This window comes from Anas platyrhynchos, chromosome 5, assembly GCF_047663525.1.
Source record: "Anas platyrhynchos isolate ZD024472 breed Pekin duck chromosome 5, IASCAAS_PekinDuck_T2T, whole genome shotgun sequence".
NCBI lineage: Eukaryota > Metazoa > Chordata > Aves > Anseriformes > Anatidae > Anas > Anas platyrhynchos.
The window spans coordinates 48,359,144-48,378,240 of NC_092591.1; the positions used below are offsets into that span (position 1 = coordinate 48,359,144).

Sequence of the window (19,097 nt, forward strand, 5' to 3'; positions counted from 1 at the left end):
CCCTCAGTAAGTACATCTGCTCGATACCCCACGCCAAGGAAACAGTACCACTGCTGAGCCACAAGCAGGAAAACGTCCCTTCGCTTCCTCTCTAGTGCTGAAGACCTTTTGACTTGCAAGGACCAGAGGTCTTCAAAAGGTTTCCATTCATTTTAAATGTATATTTTGTGTATTTGTCTATAAAGTCATAATAATTGCATTTTTTCAGGAATAGGATAATATTTATATCTAAAATTTCCACATGAACCCAAATATCAAACCAGATCAAACAATTTATGCATCAAATTGAGAGCTAAAAAAAAAACCCACAGTGCGTGTCACGCTTGATATTTAATGTATTAATACAGCTGCACTTACATCACAAATTTGGGATGAGGACTGAGGTATTCAACAGGTAGATTCTCCAGGTTGAAAAATAAAATTATAAGAAGCACTACACAGCATGCAGAGTTCCTGGGCACTCAGCTTCAGATGCACCAAGGAGGCTCTCAGAGCTGTCTGGGATTAAAGCTTATGCAGCTCTACCTGACACTACAGATGACAACATCAACACAGAAAACGTGGGATGCACAACTGAGAAGAATCTCTCTTTTTTTTCTTGTGTATTTATGAATCAGTGGGATTTTAAGGAGTTGCTTCCATCAGCTTCTAATGCTCATGAGACTAGCATGCTGCCACTGGAACCAAGTAGGGACATTAGGGTTAATGAATTAAGCTTTTAATTAAGCTTGCTTACACATACCTCCCAGACTACACAATCAAATTTTCCTTTTTTTCTTCATCCAGAAAAATAGAACAAAAACCAGAAAGCAAATCAATTCAGTCCCCTCATTAACTTTGTGGCAAACAACCTTTGAAAAGGTTATTTATTATTACATCCTCTCACGTGTGCTTTCTAAAGTGCTGTAGCCAAAGGAGCTCATGAAAAGGCACCAAGGAAATTTCTCCCATGTGGTGACTAGTACCAGTGAAAGTGGTTAGTTAAAAAAAGATGTGAATGTCAATTGGACTGTGAAGAAAGAGAAAGCACAGAAAGGCAGGGAACCTTACATTTATACCATACACTTCATAACTTTTGAAGCTGGCAATTAAAAAGTCATTCCTACTGATCTGCTGTTTCACTATTCTGCTGGGGGTGGCAGGCAGATGATGCAACTAATGCAGTAGTAAAAGTTTCCACATCTGTGTTCTAAATTTTCCATATCCATGAAGGCAAATGGATAAAGTTTTCCACCAAATTAAGTTTACAATGTTTACATGCTACTGAAATTGCTCATACTATTTATGTCTGCAGAGTATTAAAACTAACAGTTACTTTATCACCAGTCACATCCTTTAAAAAGGTGCCAATAATTTACATTTGAAATTGAACAATTAATTAATCTTACACATTTTAATTTGACAACTTAGATTTGTCTTCCCTCCGTTTTTCCTGACTGATTAACTCCCTATTCTATCCCGATGGAATTAGTTCCCTCACTGCAGGTTAAATAGCAGATAAATAGCAGATTAAAAATACAATTTGTAAAGGTCTAAATTGATTTTATTTATTTATTTATTTAAATTCAACGTTTATTCTATGCCTTAGTATTAATTTCTCTTATTAAACGAATTCAACTGTGATGAAACAAGACTTCATGAAAGAATTGATTTTAGGCCTACAAATAATTTTATTTGCATTAAAGGTATTTCTGAATTTTAACTAGACCTCTGATGAATACTTGCAGCACTTCGGAAGCTTCCCCTTTGCTAGTGCACAATATTGCCCACTCAGCATAGATTAGACAGACTGAAATAACCATTTTTCCAAACCGGACTCAGTAGTTTCCTCAGTAGTTTCCCTCAGTAGCTTCCCCCAGCTCTCAAAAGCAATGTCCCACGGTTGTCAGGGCTGCTACCGACCACAGACACAGGGAAGACACAAAACTCCAGGGATGTGTCAGAGTAGTGCTGTCTTGTCTTATCTTATCTCCCTGCACCTGTGTTGCTGTACCTGCTCTTTGCCTGTGCAAGCTTTCTGCTCATGTCTGGGGCCATAAGGCATGTCACCAAGCAGAGCCTTGGGCCACAATGTTTCCTGGGTTCTGATGCCATGCTCCAGCCACTGCAGGCATGGGGCTGCCTGTAAGCTCCATCTGGCAAGGCAGAGGGAAGCTTTGGCCATCCAATTTTTCAGCTCAGCCGCCAGAGCTGCAACATGAGATGAATGTCCAGAGATATGTATTTACTCTCATTTGTCCAATAAGAACTCCTGCTACATAAGACTCGCCCATGTCCACAATTGCAACAATGCCTATCCTTCCCTTCAGTGTTTGCCTCTCTGCATAAGATTAAAGGAAATTGATTGCAAGGAATTAGTTCTCTAAAGTTTCTAATAAAACAGTAAAGAAATCCCTGTAAAGAAATGGCAGCAGAAGCAGTGCCTGACAGCTGCAAGAGACATCACTTTTGCATAACAGAATTAATGCATCCCATCAGCATTTATACCAGCTAATACATTAGACTTGATAGTTTCAAATATTCTATTTGTATGATATTTAATGGTTATTTGTACTGGCAAGGAAGTCTCATTGCTTTTCTACATGTTAGTAAGCATACTATCCATTTTCCTGAAGCATTAATGTATGGATAACTCATTTCTTATGCAAAGCTGAAATAGGATTTAATGAACCTCCATTACTCAAGCTGCACATTTTCCTAAAGATGAAAAATGCCATGTACAATGCATTTTCCTGCATGTGAATAAGCCCATTAATATAGATTTCTGAACAGTATTTCTACTCAGCAATTTTTGCCTTCCTTGGAGCAGGAAGGAGAAAGTGAGGGGAGCAGACACTTCCCCTTACTCCCCCACATCATCTCTGGAAAGGAATTGAGTCAGATTTGTTAATACTTTGGTTTCAAAGCTCTTCTTAGATTTGCCTTCTAACAAATGTTTATTAAATCTTAGCTGCAAGCAGTTATATCATTTTTACTGTATTCTTCCCTTACTTTGACAGGAAACCATAACAGAAAAAGTAATCAAAGCAACACACAAATTTGGAAATATTGAGTATTGTTGTTTGTTTGACATCACGTTTGCCTCTTTTTAACAATTTCCTTCCCTGAAGAAGCCCATCCTAGAAAATAAATGTACTCTACATACTAACAAGACATACTAAGCTCCTGCCATACTTAAATACAAATTATTTTTCTTTACCAGCAATATATAAGAGCCAGTAAAATTACCATTTGGATGCACAAAAGCTGATCTGCAGCCTTAGTCAAGTATCTGAAACTCAACTTCATATGCTACTGCAGTTTTAAGAAAGCAAGTCCTCATACTCTATTTTATTTAGAATAAAAAGTATCAGAACAGTGTTTTGCTATATGGCGTGTTGTAAAGGATGAAGAAAGAAGTTTACCTTTCATCATGGTATATGTACTCCGTAAACACGTCATTAGAGCAAGTTATTGTAAATGCCTCAGAGAAAACTTATTTCTGTTCCAGCAACTTACTGGGTTTGGAAAGTCAGTCACCAAAAACAGTTTTTAGTTTTGCTTTTATTATTTTTACAAGTCTTGTAGAGAAAAATGTTATGCTAGTCTACCTTTCAACTGTATTTCTCGGAATTTCCCATTAATTCTACCTTCTCTCGTACCTTTCCCTTTCAATTCCTAGTTGCACTGCTGGACCGTCATTATTACCCTTCTAAATGGCTCCACTGGGATTTAGGTCTCTGTAAAAATTAGTTTTCTCCAAAATCTTGCTTTACTCAGAAGCTGACAGGAGGAATCTGTTGCTTTCCCTCATACTTCTCAGACAATTAAGAGATACTGTTGACAGAATCAGGAACAATTATAGATATATTTCATACCTAATTTCTCAATAATTAGGGAGTATGAAAACTTTCATTTTATTTGATAAACTTTCCTGCTCAGCTGTAGTCTGAATCACACAATGTAAATTTTTGAGAGCTTTGCTGTTGCATTGCACAAACACAATACCTTAATGGTAAAAAATCAATCAAAGAACAAACAAACAAACAAAAGCACAACAATAAAAACAACAAAAAAATGGTTTCGATGGAGCTGACATTTTCAAATGAAAACATCTTTTGTTAGAAAGTAGGACTATTTGGTATCTCTGAGGTAACATAACGTGGCTATAGCTTCTAGCATTACTGAAACAACTCTATCCATTAATGTTGAAATATAGAGACAAGGCTACAGTGCTTATGGAACAATGATCACGAAATCTTACAAAAAGCCAACTCCACTCCCTGGAAATATAACTAGTAATCAGTTAACTCGCTTTGCAGAACAGTTATGTGTTTCATAGTAGAGACTTAAGAGCTTCTTTTGGCGACTTTATCATTATTAGACTACATAGTCAATCATATCATTGTCCAGCTGTGAAAAGCTCTGGTGACTTGGCTGACCATTGCAGGGTAATATCCATGATGTTGAAATGGGATTTCTCTTATCCCAGGTCACAGTAACCAGAACTGATGCCCTACAGCACACTGTATACTGAACAGGAACGTCAGACCCTCCAAAATGCCAAAATGGGATGATTGTAGTCAACCCACCATCTGGTGCCCCCTCCCACTGTGTCACCAAAGCTTCCCTCTGCATCCAACATTGCAATACTCATTCAAATTACAACTCAGTGGGACTGCAGATTTATGTATTTTTCAAATATTTACAGGCAGTAAACAGCAGACAACAAGCAGACACTCTGCCTTTCAGAGTTTTGCACACCAACCAGCAGGAACAAGGAAGGATGTCTTGGCTATCCAAACTACTTCAGCTGACTTGAACTCCACCCTCCTGCCCAAAATTGCATACAAACTATGCATAACCCTCGGAACAAAGATTAAGATCACATAATAAAAACAACTGTTACAACTTTTTTTTTTTTTTCCTTGAAATAGATAGCACCACATGAAATTCTGCCATCATTGCTTTACACATTGCAGAGCTCTTCACCTACAAAAAAAGTGTTTTTCTTGAAAAGCTGTAATTAGACAGTCAGGAGAAAAGTGTAAGAGATTCCAGTATGCCACCAGTTTTCTCAAGAGGACACCGACAGTTAACTGACATTCTGCATGTTAAAAATCATCCTTCCTATCAGAAGCTAGCTGTACATGCAGTGTAGTGGGAGAAGAACCTGCTTAAAAATCATGAATACTCAGGATCTAAGGTATCGTTCAGAACAACAAATTGCAAAAATTTATTTTGTTTTTCCTGTCAGCAAGTATGATTCTGCAAACAGATACAGAAGGCCAGATCTTGTGAAATACCCAGCTTAAGTGGTCCTTGACTGTGTAAGCATCTGGAACATACAGCATCTGTGAAATGCTGATCTCTCTCACTACTCATGAAAACGTAACAGTGATACTCATTATTTCTTTGCTGTTTACTATCTTTGCATACCCATCCCATATCAAAGGGTAAACTGATAAAAAAACACTTTAGATGTAGAATGATATCTTAGAAGCTCAGTTTAGTCATCTGTCTCCCTCTTTCCCTCAAAACTCTAAAACAAAAGTAACAATTAAGTAAAATCGAGAAAGATTTTGTAAATAGATTGCAACCAAAAAGAAAAAATCTTACCTTGAAGCATCAAAGCTGTCATAGGATCCAACTGTGTAGTGTCTAAACAGTTTCTTTGTTCTATCTGATCGTGTTTCTGCACAAAGAAAAGGGAACATTTAACAATACTCCTGTGCTTTTTAATCAAGCACTGCTTTCATTTGCCATTTCAAGATTGATCTTCTGTTATACATCAATAAGGAAAACCTATAGTATTTATAGCGAATTAACGTGGTCTCAAGGAATTTTGAAAATATTTTTACTTTGGAGCTGAGGCATTCTTTTAACACATCACATGCATCGATTAAGCAAGGAGAATCTGTAGATCATGTATCATTTCATTTCTAAGTTTGAACATCCCAACTCCATTCTCAGAGACAACAACTTCCTTGGACTAAGAGGCAAAATACAAGAAGAAAGAAACAAGAAAAATAAGCAACACATTTTGGACAGGTTGGAAACATAGCCAAAAAAATCCAAACCAGTACTGTTGTTGTTGTTTAAATATACACACGCAACACAGAAAACAAAAGCTTTTTCAGCCATTTTATTTCGCATATAGAGAAGGGGGTAGGGGAAAAACTAGGCACCCACAATCATTGCCATCAATCAAATCTCACAAGAAACTGTGCTGTAAAACATGTACTACAATTATGTAGCACAAGGAAACAATTCAACAAACTGTGGAACAGGGAGTGAAGCAAAAAAAAAAAACAAACAAAAAAACCCACCTCTTTATTTCAGAAACATGATGATCAAAAGAAAAAGATACAACAAGAAATTCACCAAAAATGAATTTAAAACCTTGAGAATATTAGAATTTGCTATTTATACCTTTTATAAGAGGAAAAAAATCAAAACACCAAAAAAAATCCCACATCATCCCACTGAAGCAGCTCCCATATCCTGTGGCTATCAATCTATTATGACCACAAAATTTATGTTCACGAGTATTTCTACCATCAGATTCACCAACATTAATACTGGTTTAATATGGCTATAACAGTTCAGTTTAGAACAGTATCTACAGGATGACAGACAACAGAGCTGAACATCTCTCTTCCTTGGAAATATGCTTTCTTATTGATTTGAATGGGTATCTAGAAGAGCACCAATAAATCAAGCTTACAGGAAAGATACAGATGCTACTCTAGTATTCATTTGCTTCAGTTTTCATAGCAAAGAGCATAATCTTAAAGGCTTACACTGAAAGGCTACCACAAAGTACACATATAAATTACACCTTTGGGGAAGGACAAATATATTGTACAGGAGGTAAGTAATTCATTGTCATGTTCTTCTTCAGATGACAGAAAAACATACAAATTTACTTCCAACAGAGGCATTCATACAGAATAAAACTTACGCAAAAAAAAAAAAAAAAAAAAAGAGAGAGAGAGAGAGCAAGGAACATTGTTCAGTAGCTTTATGTATTACAAAACTTATTATTCAAAAAGTATCAATTTTCTGAGTCTTACTCAACCTTTACCACAATAATATTTTAGGGTATTCATTTTCCTTAGAAGAGTATCTCTAGTATGAACCCTTTGTCTCTGGCTCTATCTTTCAAGGGAAGATAGTTATACAGAAACTGTGGGTTTTGAGGCAGGAAAAAGTTTGGTCTAAATACAGGTTGGACCTCAAATGCCATCAAATTGTTAACCTAACAGACTTCAAAGAGCAAATTGAAAAGTTTCTGATTTAGGTTGTTACCATGAAATTCTCATCTGCATGGCCCAGGATTTTTTCATTTAAGGCCATCCTTGCTCTATCAAAACAGATTTTATTAGTTCTCCAAGCTAGACAAAGCCCTCAAGGTAAGCCATCTCTATGTCACAACTTCTAAGGACGTTAAACGCTGCTACTCTGAGATGTAATGTCAGATGACCAAGTGCTAGTCTGCAGAGAGAAAAAATAATACATCAGTGCAGGATGACAGGCTTTAAACACCATCAAGGAGCACAGTGCAGAAGTAAGTTCTGGGAATCAGACTTTGTGAAAAAAGAGTTGACAAAAAGTCTCTCTCCTCGCTTTAACCTTTACAGCTGACTCAAACTGGATTGTGGGACTTCAGCATATTCCAAGCTGGAGACATAAATACAAGTACACACCCAAACAGAGGAATTATGGCTGGAAATAAAGATGCAGGTTGCAGCTGGCTGACAGAATAAGCAAGTTACTTCATAGTGGTGTACTTTGAAGATACAAGAGATGCCTCTAACAAGTACTAAGAAAAAATAGAAATATATACCTATACACAGATTTTGGAAAGACCAGCCAGCATCCTTCCTACAGGATGGCCAAAGAAGGAGAAAGTTCCTTATACAATATGAATCCTACTAGATAGTTTTTTTTATGTTTATTCTCTTCCTTTGTCATTCACCTACCAGCTGTATTTTCTGCCCGAGACACCTAACATTTACCCCAGGCTCTAGGCCCTGACCCACTGCCTTTCTGGAAAAGCCAAGAAGAGCACAGCCTGCAGCAGGACTAACCTCGAACCTACCTAGGTACAAACAAAGCTCAGCCAGGCAGCACAGTAGCTTCAGGGCTGGAGGACACCACATTGCCTTTCACGGAGTAAGAGCTGTAAGTGTAGTGAGCAGCAATTGTACCCAAGGCTACATGACACCTGCTCAAAGAGATTTGGCTTTGAAGTAGCTCACTGTATGGCTGTACCTCTCAATGTGCTGTAAGAGTCCAGTGAATTTTATAGGTCACACCTTCATCACTAAGTTGAGAAGGTTAGCTTCAAAATTCAATGACCTGCTATGACATGAAGGAAAAAGACCTGCATGAATTGCAGTCTATTCCCTATCGAGCAACATCCTTTTTCACATCATCCTAAAAATCAGATTAACATCCTGAGACATGACCAGAAGCCACATCGAAAAACTTAAAACTCGATTCCACTTACAGTTTACCACTGGCCTATTTTCAGCAGTCGGTTAAAAATAATTAAAAGAACAAGGTATGATGACGAATATTTTGGAACTCTTAATGCCACTGCTTGAGCCTTAAGGAGCCAGATGTTTCTTCTGCAGAAACTGTTTTCTATAGCATGATATTTCAGTGCTATTAACGAATACAAAGTGGGTGGGAGGAAAGACACAGTAAAGCAGATAGCTTTGTTCAGCTACTTAGTATTGCAAAGCCAGCACTCTAGCTGCAGCCTGTATCTGCTCCCTGCCTCTCCCATCCCTCTACCTTCCCCCACTTCTTTGTGTGCCATCATATTCACAGGGATTATTTGGGAAACCATTAGCCATACAAATCCCTGAACTCAAGGCTAAGTGGCATGTTTCCCAGGTTGCTGTGTAAGCCCTAGAGTTCTTTAATTACCTTCTTTTCCTAAAGCCTGACTCAGATTCCAGTCTGTCCTATTACGCAGCATAAGTACACACACCCATAAGGGGAAAGGATTAGGAATTTGTCATCATAATGAACAGGATATTGGGGAAAGAAAAAAAAATAAAAAAGGCCACTTTAAGGCTTCTTTTTTTTTTAAATTGACTAAAGAACACAAAGAACCTATAAACAATTGTTTAACAAATGTTTCTATGAATTCACAACAGAATTACAAAATAAACAGGTATAATAGCACCAAGAGGTTAGTTTCAGCTTTCAGTGGACTTTTGTGCATTCTTATGTCCTCTCTGTTTTCTAAGGTCATTACTTTCAACCAGAATTCTTTGGAGCAAGTTACGACACTCATATCTCTGTCTATCACCATTGCTTTACCTGTGGAACGTTTGCAGATTTCTTTTTCAACTTGCTGCAGATTAGAAAGACTATCAGGAAGACACAGACAAAAAGGTCTAGAAAAACATTACTTAGCAATGTGTATATTCCTTCATTGTTACTGAGATGAATATCTGTCACCACAGCCAAAAAGTCACTGCATGAAACTGGAACAGTTCAAAAGTTATTCCAGAAGGATGACCAAAGCACCAGCATTTGCAAAAATGCTCTAGTTTTCTTTACACCATCAGGAAAAAAAAAAAAAAAAGATATCTAGATTTCTAGAGAAGCCCCAATTGTAACTCCAACACATTTGTTTCTATTATCTCTAGTTAGCTAGAAGATTCTCTCTACAGGCCTTCATCATTTCTAGGATACAGCAACAGGACATGCCTGGGTATGAAGCACCAGGACAAGGTCACAGCTAACAACTCTGTCCTCGAAGTACCACACTGCTATTCACAGAGTAAACGGCATTTTACGCAAAAGGCAAGGCTTTCTCTACAGCTACAGAAAATATCTTCTGTAGGAACACATCTTTACCACAAATCTCCTGACTTTCTGCTACAAAACAAAACAAAGCACTGCCTAAGAGACTTTCTTCACATCAATTAATACACCATCACCTAGGAGCAACCTGAGTCCTAGCATGACAGCCATAGAGAGTCTACAAGGAACAAAATAATGTGGCCATTTTTTTCCTGGTCCATTTACCACTGAAGCCAATAGAGTTGCAGCAGAAATAAGCCCTTTGCACTGTGCAACAGTGGCAATAGAAATAATAAAACCTTCGCTTTTTCTTTATAAGAAACATTTAATGTTGCAGACTTCTCAGTATGCAACGGACTCAAATCGTGACATTCTGAATATGATTTTTAGGGTCAAAGAAAGGTGATCACTGAGAAGATGCAGAAATAAAACAAACATATTCTTTTTTTCTTCCACCTCAGAAGGAACGATAGTTTTCTTCAACTGAGAAATACGCATATAACTTCCCTGCGGCTTCCTGGTGTTAGCCTCATAACTGACCACAGGACTCCAGCAGTGCCTACAGATAGCATTATCAAAAGCTGAATATTGCTGACACTAAAAGGAAGAAATAAAATGTGGACTCTAACCCACACAGATAGATACCTCAATTTTCGCTCTGTGTCTTTCATGATTAGCACGTAACTCTTGTAAGCACACTACAACAGACACTGGTACTGTTCTTCGTAGCAGCTTGCTTACATACTTGATATTGGTTAGAAGCATGAAGAGCTAGGGAAAGAAATCCCAAAGCAGCTGCTTTCATTTCTTCTCTCCCCTGCGGCTCCTCGCAGGGCGGCTGTGTGTTTCCTAGGAAACTGTGCGGGGCTGCGGTGCCGGCGGGCACGCTACCGGGCCGCTTGCCAGCCCTGCGGGAAGGAAGGGCTTCGAGCCATCGGCACGTGCACGGGCTGACCCGAGGACTGGAAACGCAACCACCTCACCTGGTGGGGCATTGGTGTGGCATTGGTGCCAAGTCAGAATCCTTCGTTTTGGTGCTCAGCTGGCCACAGCAAATCAAACAACTTAGCACCATCCGAAAATATGCAGCTTTTCTTTCTCCTTCCTCAACAGCACCTTCAAGGGACACAGAGAGAGCTGGAGATGCTCTTCGCTAAGAGAGGGCCAGGTACAGCACTTGGCATGGGGCTGACAGAAAGCAGCACCCAGCAGTAGCAAGAGGCTAAGGCTTTCGCTTTTTTAACCCCTCTTACATTTCCTGGGCAAAAATGCTTTCAGGGCTATTTATGTTGAGGGTTAGACCAAAGTTATTCAAAGCTGAGAAAAGAGGTCTGAAATTCTTTGTTACTGCCACATACACAGACTGTAAGTAACGTTAATAGAAGTCCACTTGCTCTAGCCATTTTCTATACACTTATTTCGGAATAAGATAGTACCATATAGCCTTTCCTAAAATTGACCTAATTATATTACAAAAAATGTTGACCCTACAAAAAAAAAAAAAAGAAAAAAAAAAGTGGAGAAAAGGTATATGAGATTGAAAATGTCACAGTGGATATCATTTATGTTTCTATTCCAATAACTTGCACGTTCAAAACATTTGCCATACTAAATGATGCTGAATTAATTCTACTGTAGAGGAAGCAATGTGTGAAATAGGCAGCAGGTTTGTTGGATACTACATCTCAAAAACAGCTAACATAGTGGACATTCTTGTCCTAAAAGCTCGGCTCAAGCTGTGTTTCCCATTTATTGAATAAACTAAGCACATCATTGCTTCAAAAGTCTGTGTTGCTGTGGGATAAACACAACTGTATTATGTGATTGTCAGAAAAATGCTGTTTTATGTGACCAGATTAATGAAAGACAGATCACATAATTAAAGTAACCCCTTGCTTCACACAAAGGCCAATGACTGCAAATTGTACCCACTTTGTTACTATCAGGTTCAGCACAAGTAAAGCTTTGTAAATCTTAGATTTAGGTCATAATACAAAATACAGAATGTGTGAAACTATGTATTAAGGAAATAAATGTTACGTTTCAAAAGCCAAAAGAATTTTGCATAGAAGAGTCACCCTATTCCTTTCACGGAAAATGTATTGTAAGCACAACTTTCATACTTTTACTCATTTAACACATTGTTAGTTCAGTATGCATTTTGCTTTTGAGTAACAAGAGATTTTCATGATAACAGACATTAGTGGGAAGGGAAGGGAAGGGAAGGGAAGGGAAGGGAAGGGAAGGGAAGGGAAGGGAAGGGAAGGGAAGGGAAGGGAAGGGAAGGGAAGGGAAGGGAAGGGAAGGGAAGGGAAGGGAAGGGAAGGGAAGGGAAGGGAAGGGAAGGGAAGGGAAGGGAAGGGAAGGGAAGGGAAGGGAAGGGAAGGGAAGGGAAGTTTCAATAATCTTTTCAGCAAAACCATTTCCTTATTCCCTTTCCCGGTTAGAAAATTGAGATTCATCAAAACAGAGATGTTCCACAAAATTTTGAACAGTAAGATTTTGAAAAGCAGAAGGGTTTTTCAGGCCTATAATACAATAGTTTAACATATTTTATATTTCTTTCTTTGAACAGTCATTTGAGGTGTAAAAAAAAGTTCAGGGATTCTCCAACAAATCAAGCAGAGCAGGATATCTTGTATCCTGAACATCTATGTTAAAATGTAAAATTGTGAACCAGAAAGATAAATTTGTCACTAAATTTGAATTTCTCTCTAAATATTTGAACATAGGGTCCTTCTTTTTTAAGACCAGAAGTTGGTGTATTGAAAGCATCAGAAAACAATCCCCCCAGTGTGCTGTATTTAAAATCTGAACCAGGACTTCCCTCTCTCCTGAATACCAGTATGTGCAATTTTGAAGCAGAATGAATAACAAATTCATATGATTTACATTCAGTGAATGCAAATAAAGCCTACTTCTGTTGAAGGGGTATTAAAATTCTTGAAATCAAATCTTCAGGTATGTACCACCCAAGAATTCAGAAGAAACTACAATTGTCTTTTTCATGCCTTTGGAAATTTGAAATAATATTGTTGCTTCGTTAAATGGGGTAAACTATCATTATTAAGAAAAAAAAATCTGATGAAAGCATTATAAACTGTAAACTAAAGAAAAACTTTAATTCATAATTCACTTTTTTTTTTTAAGCTTGTTGATTTTTTAAAATCTCAGCATTCAGTTCACGTGGTGTTCTCAGCCAATTTTTCTTTCAGCTGAAGCTGAGAAATAGCAAATCTTATGTGGTATTTGAAGTTTTCAGATTTGAGAATAGGCATAAAAATGTCTCAAGGATGACTCCTTGACTGGAATAGCAAATCCTTGGATGCCCCTGCTTTTTTTTTTTTTTTTTTCTTCACCCCGCCAAGTTCTTTAAAAAAGAAAGGAAGACTGATGTTGATTCCCTCATGCATCCTCAGAGAAAGATTAGCTGGAACGTAGTGAATTAGCTTACTCACAAAGGATGCTGAAATGGCTGATCAATGTACCGAATCAGCACGTTTGCTAGCAAGAGAAGCCTTAATAACTGAAATATGCAAGTTAGATCCCTTGGAGAGGGGGGGTTATGTTTAAGAACTGTGGTTTCCCATGTCATTAGTTTTCCCTATAATTTATCAAAAAGCTCACTTACACTGAAAAAATAGCAAGCAGTTGCTGAAACATTTGCTTCTTACTCTCTTAAACTTAATAAGGCTTACAGAGCTGAATATGGGGAATCAGTATCCTTGTAACAAGATCACCAGCTATGGACACAACTCTGTTGCTAAAGTTTAAATCTGACTGAGAACATAACTTCATCTGTTTGTATTTTCATCTTATGAAGAAGCAAAGTTATATGTGCATTAACATTGAGGCAAATCTCTGAGGTAGATTTTATTTCAGAACTAGGTCTTCCCTTTGTTATGCAAACTGTTGATAACCCGTTGGGAAGCAGGCACAGCAGACGGGGGTTTATTCTTGCATGGCTCTTCCTTTATTTGCAGAATATTTCCAAAATACTGTAGTGATCACTTGATCTTTCCCTAAGAAGCTATCCTGGGGCTTTCTGCAGGTCTTCATTCCCTCTGCCCCTCATTTATGACCCATCTGCAGCAGAATAGTTAATCAGCCTACTGCTTGCAGATGCTGTAAGGCAGTTTTGTGTCCATGGTCCCAGTTGAAACGGAGGATTAAATTACTCAGTGTCTGGAACAGACACAGACACGGGTCTGGGTGATGTCATCAAAGGAGAGGAATTGGGAGAGGACATTTTTTTCTCTCTTTCCCCAAGATTTATTAGACTTTACAGACTTTGTTGCTTGTAGAGAGATGGATATTGACCTGTGCTAGTAAGACACCATGGAGACTCTAGTAACCGAGCATGGAGTTGATTCATTCAAACATATTTACATTTTTGCTAAAACAGCCCACTTTTATGAAATTTGGTCCAAAATGAAGCAACTTAAATGCATTTTGGTTAATCCTTTATCGTGGATAGTTCTTGTTGTTGATTTCAAATTGCCCTGATCATGTAATAAGGCAACTCATTTTTCCAATTTAGATGGAACACAGAAATCTTGGTCTGTTGCCAGCTGGCAATATCATCTGTTGCAAACATTTTACTTATCCTGAAGGTCAGAATGGCTTGTTCAACTACAAAGCTGAGGTGGTGTGATGATCCAATTCTTTGGAACTGATTTGTTGCACCAAAGTTTGTAATCATAACACCTTATTCCATATTTTTCTGAAAATATTCTTGCGAATTATTTTAGTGCTCTGACTAATAGCAGCAGCTTAATCCAGAATGATGGCCTGTAACAAAGAGCAGGAGTCGCATGACACTTAGTAGTTTGCTCAACAGTGCAATTTTACTCTTCACACTCAGTGAATGCTAATTTTGCGATCCCTGTCTTCCGATGCTTCTGTGCATGCCTTATTTAATGCAAAGACTAACTTCACAAACACTAACCTCAGTATTTCAGTAAATGTCCCTCATTTTAAATCAAGAATACCTGTCTGTGAGCAGCAGAGGCCATTTAAAGTCCCAAACCAGCACACTGCAAACAGAGACAACAGGCTTATGGATGTGAAGGGAACAAGGTCAGGACTTTGTAGTGCTCAGTGCTGGTATGTTAACACAATGTTCAGTTTACCTATATTTCTACTTATAGCCCTAAAAAGAAAAAAAAAAAAAAAGGAAAAAGGAAAACAAAAATCAATCTTTCATACATACAGGGAAGAAGCCTTCTTTTTATCCACACCCAAGCTGAAAACCCAAAGAAAAAAATCATTGAAAAAGATAAATTAAAAAGAAAACAAAATCCAAGTAATATTTTAGAATTTGACATCTATCTCATTCATTAATTAAATGCTATGTTTCTTATAGCTATCACCACCCTCTAAACTTGTAGTAGACTTTGTTTACTTCTTCTACAGAGATAAACTTCTGCAGCTTTAGGCCAAGCCAAAGCCAACTGAAGCTGGATCGGTATGGTCACGGTCACCTGTTAGGAAGTGTAAAAATACATTTTTGTCAATCATTTTCACACAGTTACAAATATACTACAAGAACTTGAATTATAACCTAGTAAAAATATTATTTTTTAATATTATTACAGTGTAGCAGAAAGCCTTCAGTGACTTTGCTTTAGATTTAGAGAGACTCCACTAGAAGTTTGTGAAGAAACTGCATTGGTTTGTGTGGCAGAAGCTGTGGTCTAGTCTACAGCACGCAGGCTGTACAATCACACAAGATAACCAACTGCTTTGAAGAAGGTCATTCTGCACCCTAAGGTGGAAAGAACAGATGGAGAACTATTTTGGGCTGCATTAGCAAAAACAGTCCCTGAAAAGCCATTCTTCTATTCAATTTTAAATATCATTAATTTTCATGTACAGCAAGTTTCAGCAAGAGTTACTATGGACTTTTATCAACAATGGTGACACAAACATTTCCCTTTAATTTCCTTCCTTGCAGAAGCCTCATTCAAATCCAAAGCCTTGCCAGCTTTATTCAGGAACAACGACCTGTCAAATCCTCACACTTCAATAACAGGTAACATTTTGAATACATGAGAAGCAGTCATCTGCTGCGCACAAGGGACGTGAGAAGTTCAAGGAACATCCCAACCATTTTCACCGTAACTCTCCTTAACACACGCAGTAGTTTCAAACTTGTCTTTCTGACAGCTTTGCAGCCAACTAGCAATTCCAGCTGCATGTAGGCCTCCTCTCCCTGCCATCAAGCAGGTCTCAGACTGCCCTGATAAGCCATCCAGGATGCAAGGAGGGGGGTTTTTCATACTTTCTGCTAGATCAGCTCCATGGAGGACTCATTTGCCCAGTTCAGAAGCATACTGGTTTCTCTTTCCTTTAGCAAGAGGCAAAGGAATAGGAATGCTTTGTTTTCTTTCATTCCCCTCTCCTTCAACCTTTTTGGAATATTTCAGACATTCGTAAAAATGTCTCAAAAGACAACTTTCTCACCCTGTCCTGCCTATACAGATGGCACCTCTTCTTAGCTCTCTTCCCGAATCTTGCTCAAGCTGCTCAACCTAACATCATAAAAGTATGGTGTGACAGGTACTTAAAAGGTTATAAAATGCAGATGACTTTAAGAACAAGATAACACTAAAGAAAAATCGAGTAAAAGCCAAAATTTCAAGTCTTCACTCAGTATCTTTTTTTTTCCCCCCCTCTGCTTTGATTTTGCACATGTGCTTTCAGTTTGAATTCCACTGTGGATAAAGGATACCATTACCAAAAACCAATAGACATGCAGAGGAATACTCAGCAACTTTTACTGTAAGAGCCTCAGAATAACTTATAATTTAATATTATGACTTCAGTCAGTGCGAACAAATGGCTCAGATTAGCAGAGCAGAATGTTGCTAAGCAATGTTGTACAGGAGTTTACACAGGCCCAGGGAGGGGAGGATCAGGGTGGAACAAGCTGATGCTGAGATGCGCATGGTTCCCTGCTCAGCAGGAAGAACTCCTTCCTCACCACACCCCTGAATGCATCCAAAAGGCAAAGGTATCACAACAGCAAAATTATGGAGGAACCCCACATTGCTTTTAAGGAAGATAGAGAAAAGAGCATTATGTACTGAACTGCGATAATTTATCAGAAAATACAGATACAGTTATATACAGATATAATTAGAAAAATAATAATGTAATATGCAATATATAGAAAATAAAAGTATGAAAGTAATATACAGATACAACTATAGATGCTTCATATTGATGGCTGTTCAATCTAAGTTAAATATCACAGGTATCAGGTATCACTGGAATCAGGCCACAGCTACCACATCTAATACTATAATTTGACCATTGGTTTGGAGAAGCTACCTGGGTATTCAAAATAATTACAATGACTGGAGTTTAAAAGCAGCAAAATCTGAAAATATTTCTGTTTGAAAACCTATAAATGGTCCTTTCAACACTCTGAAGACAGATAATAGTAACTGCTTTAAAAGAACACATTCAAAAGTCTATGATCTGTTGCAACCTTAACCACTCCTAAAAATTAGAATAAATTGCTGAGAATTAAGAGAATAAAGTTTTCCTAAGAAGGAATCAAAAATAAGACTACTAAAGAGATATCGTATGTTAGGCAGTGCATATTAAGTACGTACCAGATATTAAGAAAAGCAATATATGACTGTACAAAGTTTTTTTAAAGTACCCATATTTTCTAAGCATTTTACTGACTGAGGTCACTAATCTCACTATACAAAGTCTTACCGTTTCCCCCATCACCACTTCAAAAAAACATCGTTCTTCATTACAGCTATATACAATACCTCCAAAATGAACTCTCTTCATAGATCTTGACTTTTCAGCCATTGTTTCTAACCAGCTGACTTCAGTTTTGTATGCTTCTGCATCCTCATGAAGAAAAACATCCCAGACACTTAATCTCAAAATTTGCTATCTTAAACATGTTAAAAAGTTGAAGCTTTTCAAGAAATGTAGGATTTGACAAGTGTTCTAAATTTTTGTACAAAATGCTGCTGAAAACAATTCTTATTTTTAAAGAACAGCAACAGAAATCCCAAATCAAGATGACCGCAAACAGGAAGTCTTATTTCACACAAGTTACAGGCTGAGACTCCAAGCCCACATCCTTTCAGTTCCACACTGTACCAAGAGATTTTTTTTCCCTGATGCAGGTTTCCATGGAAATGCATCAGTCACTAATCTAAATAAGTGCGGGTGAAGGACGCCTGAAAACCTAGAGCAATTACGCATGCCATTAGAGGAAAAGAATATGATTCAACCCAGCTATTAGAAATGTGGCACAGCTATCACTTCTATATATTGTTGTAGTGTTCTAAAAACAAAACTGCTTCTCTATTTTTTTAAACCCACTCTTTTACTGCCTATAAGAGGGGAAAAAATAAAAAAAGCATTAAAAATACCTTTCATGTAACAAGCACACAATGAAGTCAGACCGTATCAATTGCAAAACACAAATGTAGTTAATAACACATTTATTTTGCAGTGAAAATTCAGTGTACATGAAAACTTGTTGTTCCATTATGGATCAAAGACACTTCACTTTAGTTATTTTGATGAGCAATAGGGAAGTGAATCCTTTGATCTGTATTAAAGATCTAATGATCCTTGGGGAAAAAAAAAAAAAAGAAAAAGAAAAAAAAAAGATGTAAATATAAAGGCTTATTAATGTGTTACTAAACATGTATTTGTAACCAGGGCATACGTCAGGCATAGGTAGGTCTGTACTTACAAAGATAATTGGAATTCAGCGCCCAAATTAACTTTGAGTAGTATACAGCAGTAATGGCATACATTCTTCTGTCTGTGTGCGAGTACTTTAGGCTGTATTACACTGCACATACCGATCCTCTGAGACTCTATTGATGTTTCACCTCTGTCCCACAGTGTGCACATCTCACCTGGTCCACGTTGCAGGCACACGAGTGGTTTGGCATCCATGTCAGCTAGCTTTCTTGTCCTCTTGCTGCTTTGCACTCTATGCATTCCTACCTCTTATCACATAGGAAAACATCTAATGATCTGCAGAAAAGACTGTGCTGTTGAGTATGAACAAATGCTTTGCCATAAAGGCAGAGTCTTTCCAGACTACTTGAACTGTATGACAAAAAGATTATTTTGCCCCTTCCCTCACTCTTGAAGAATGAACTATTGTAGTGCTACTCATAAGTGGAAACACTGGGCAACCTTGAAAAGATCCAGTTTTGGGACTGTAAGGAGAGTTTTGCAAGTTCTTATAATCTATGCTAGGTTTTACAGAAAATGTCTCCCAAACGGTTGTAATT

At 37.7% G+C, this 19,097-nt stretch overlaps 1 protein-coding gene across 2 annotated transcripts in view; it reads right to left on the reverse strand.

The window, feature by feature from the left end:
- The window catches only part of SHANK2 (SH3 and multiple ankyrin repeat domains 2), a 351,046-nt gene that overhangs the window by 153,717 nt on the left and 178,232 nt on the right, over positions 1 to 19,097 (reverse strand). For both annotated transcript variants that reach the window (XM_072038992.1, XM_072038993.1), the window contains exon 16: positions 5,599 to 5,674. In XM_072038992.1, coding sequence (XP_071895093.1) covers positions 5,599 to 5,674 — 76 coding nt within the window. The remainder of the gene's footprint in view (positions 1 to 5,598; positions 5,675 to 19,097) is intronic.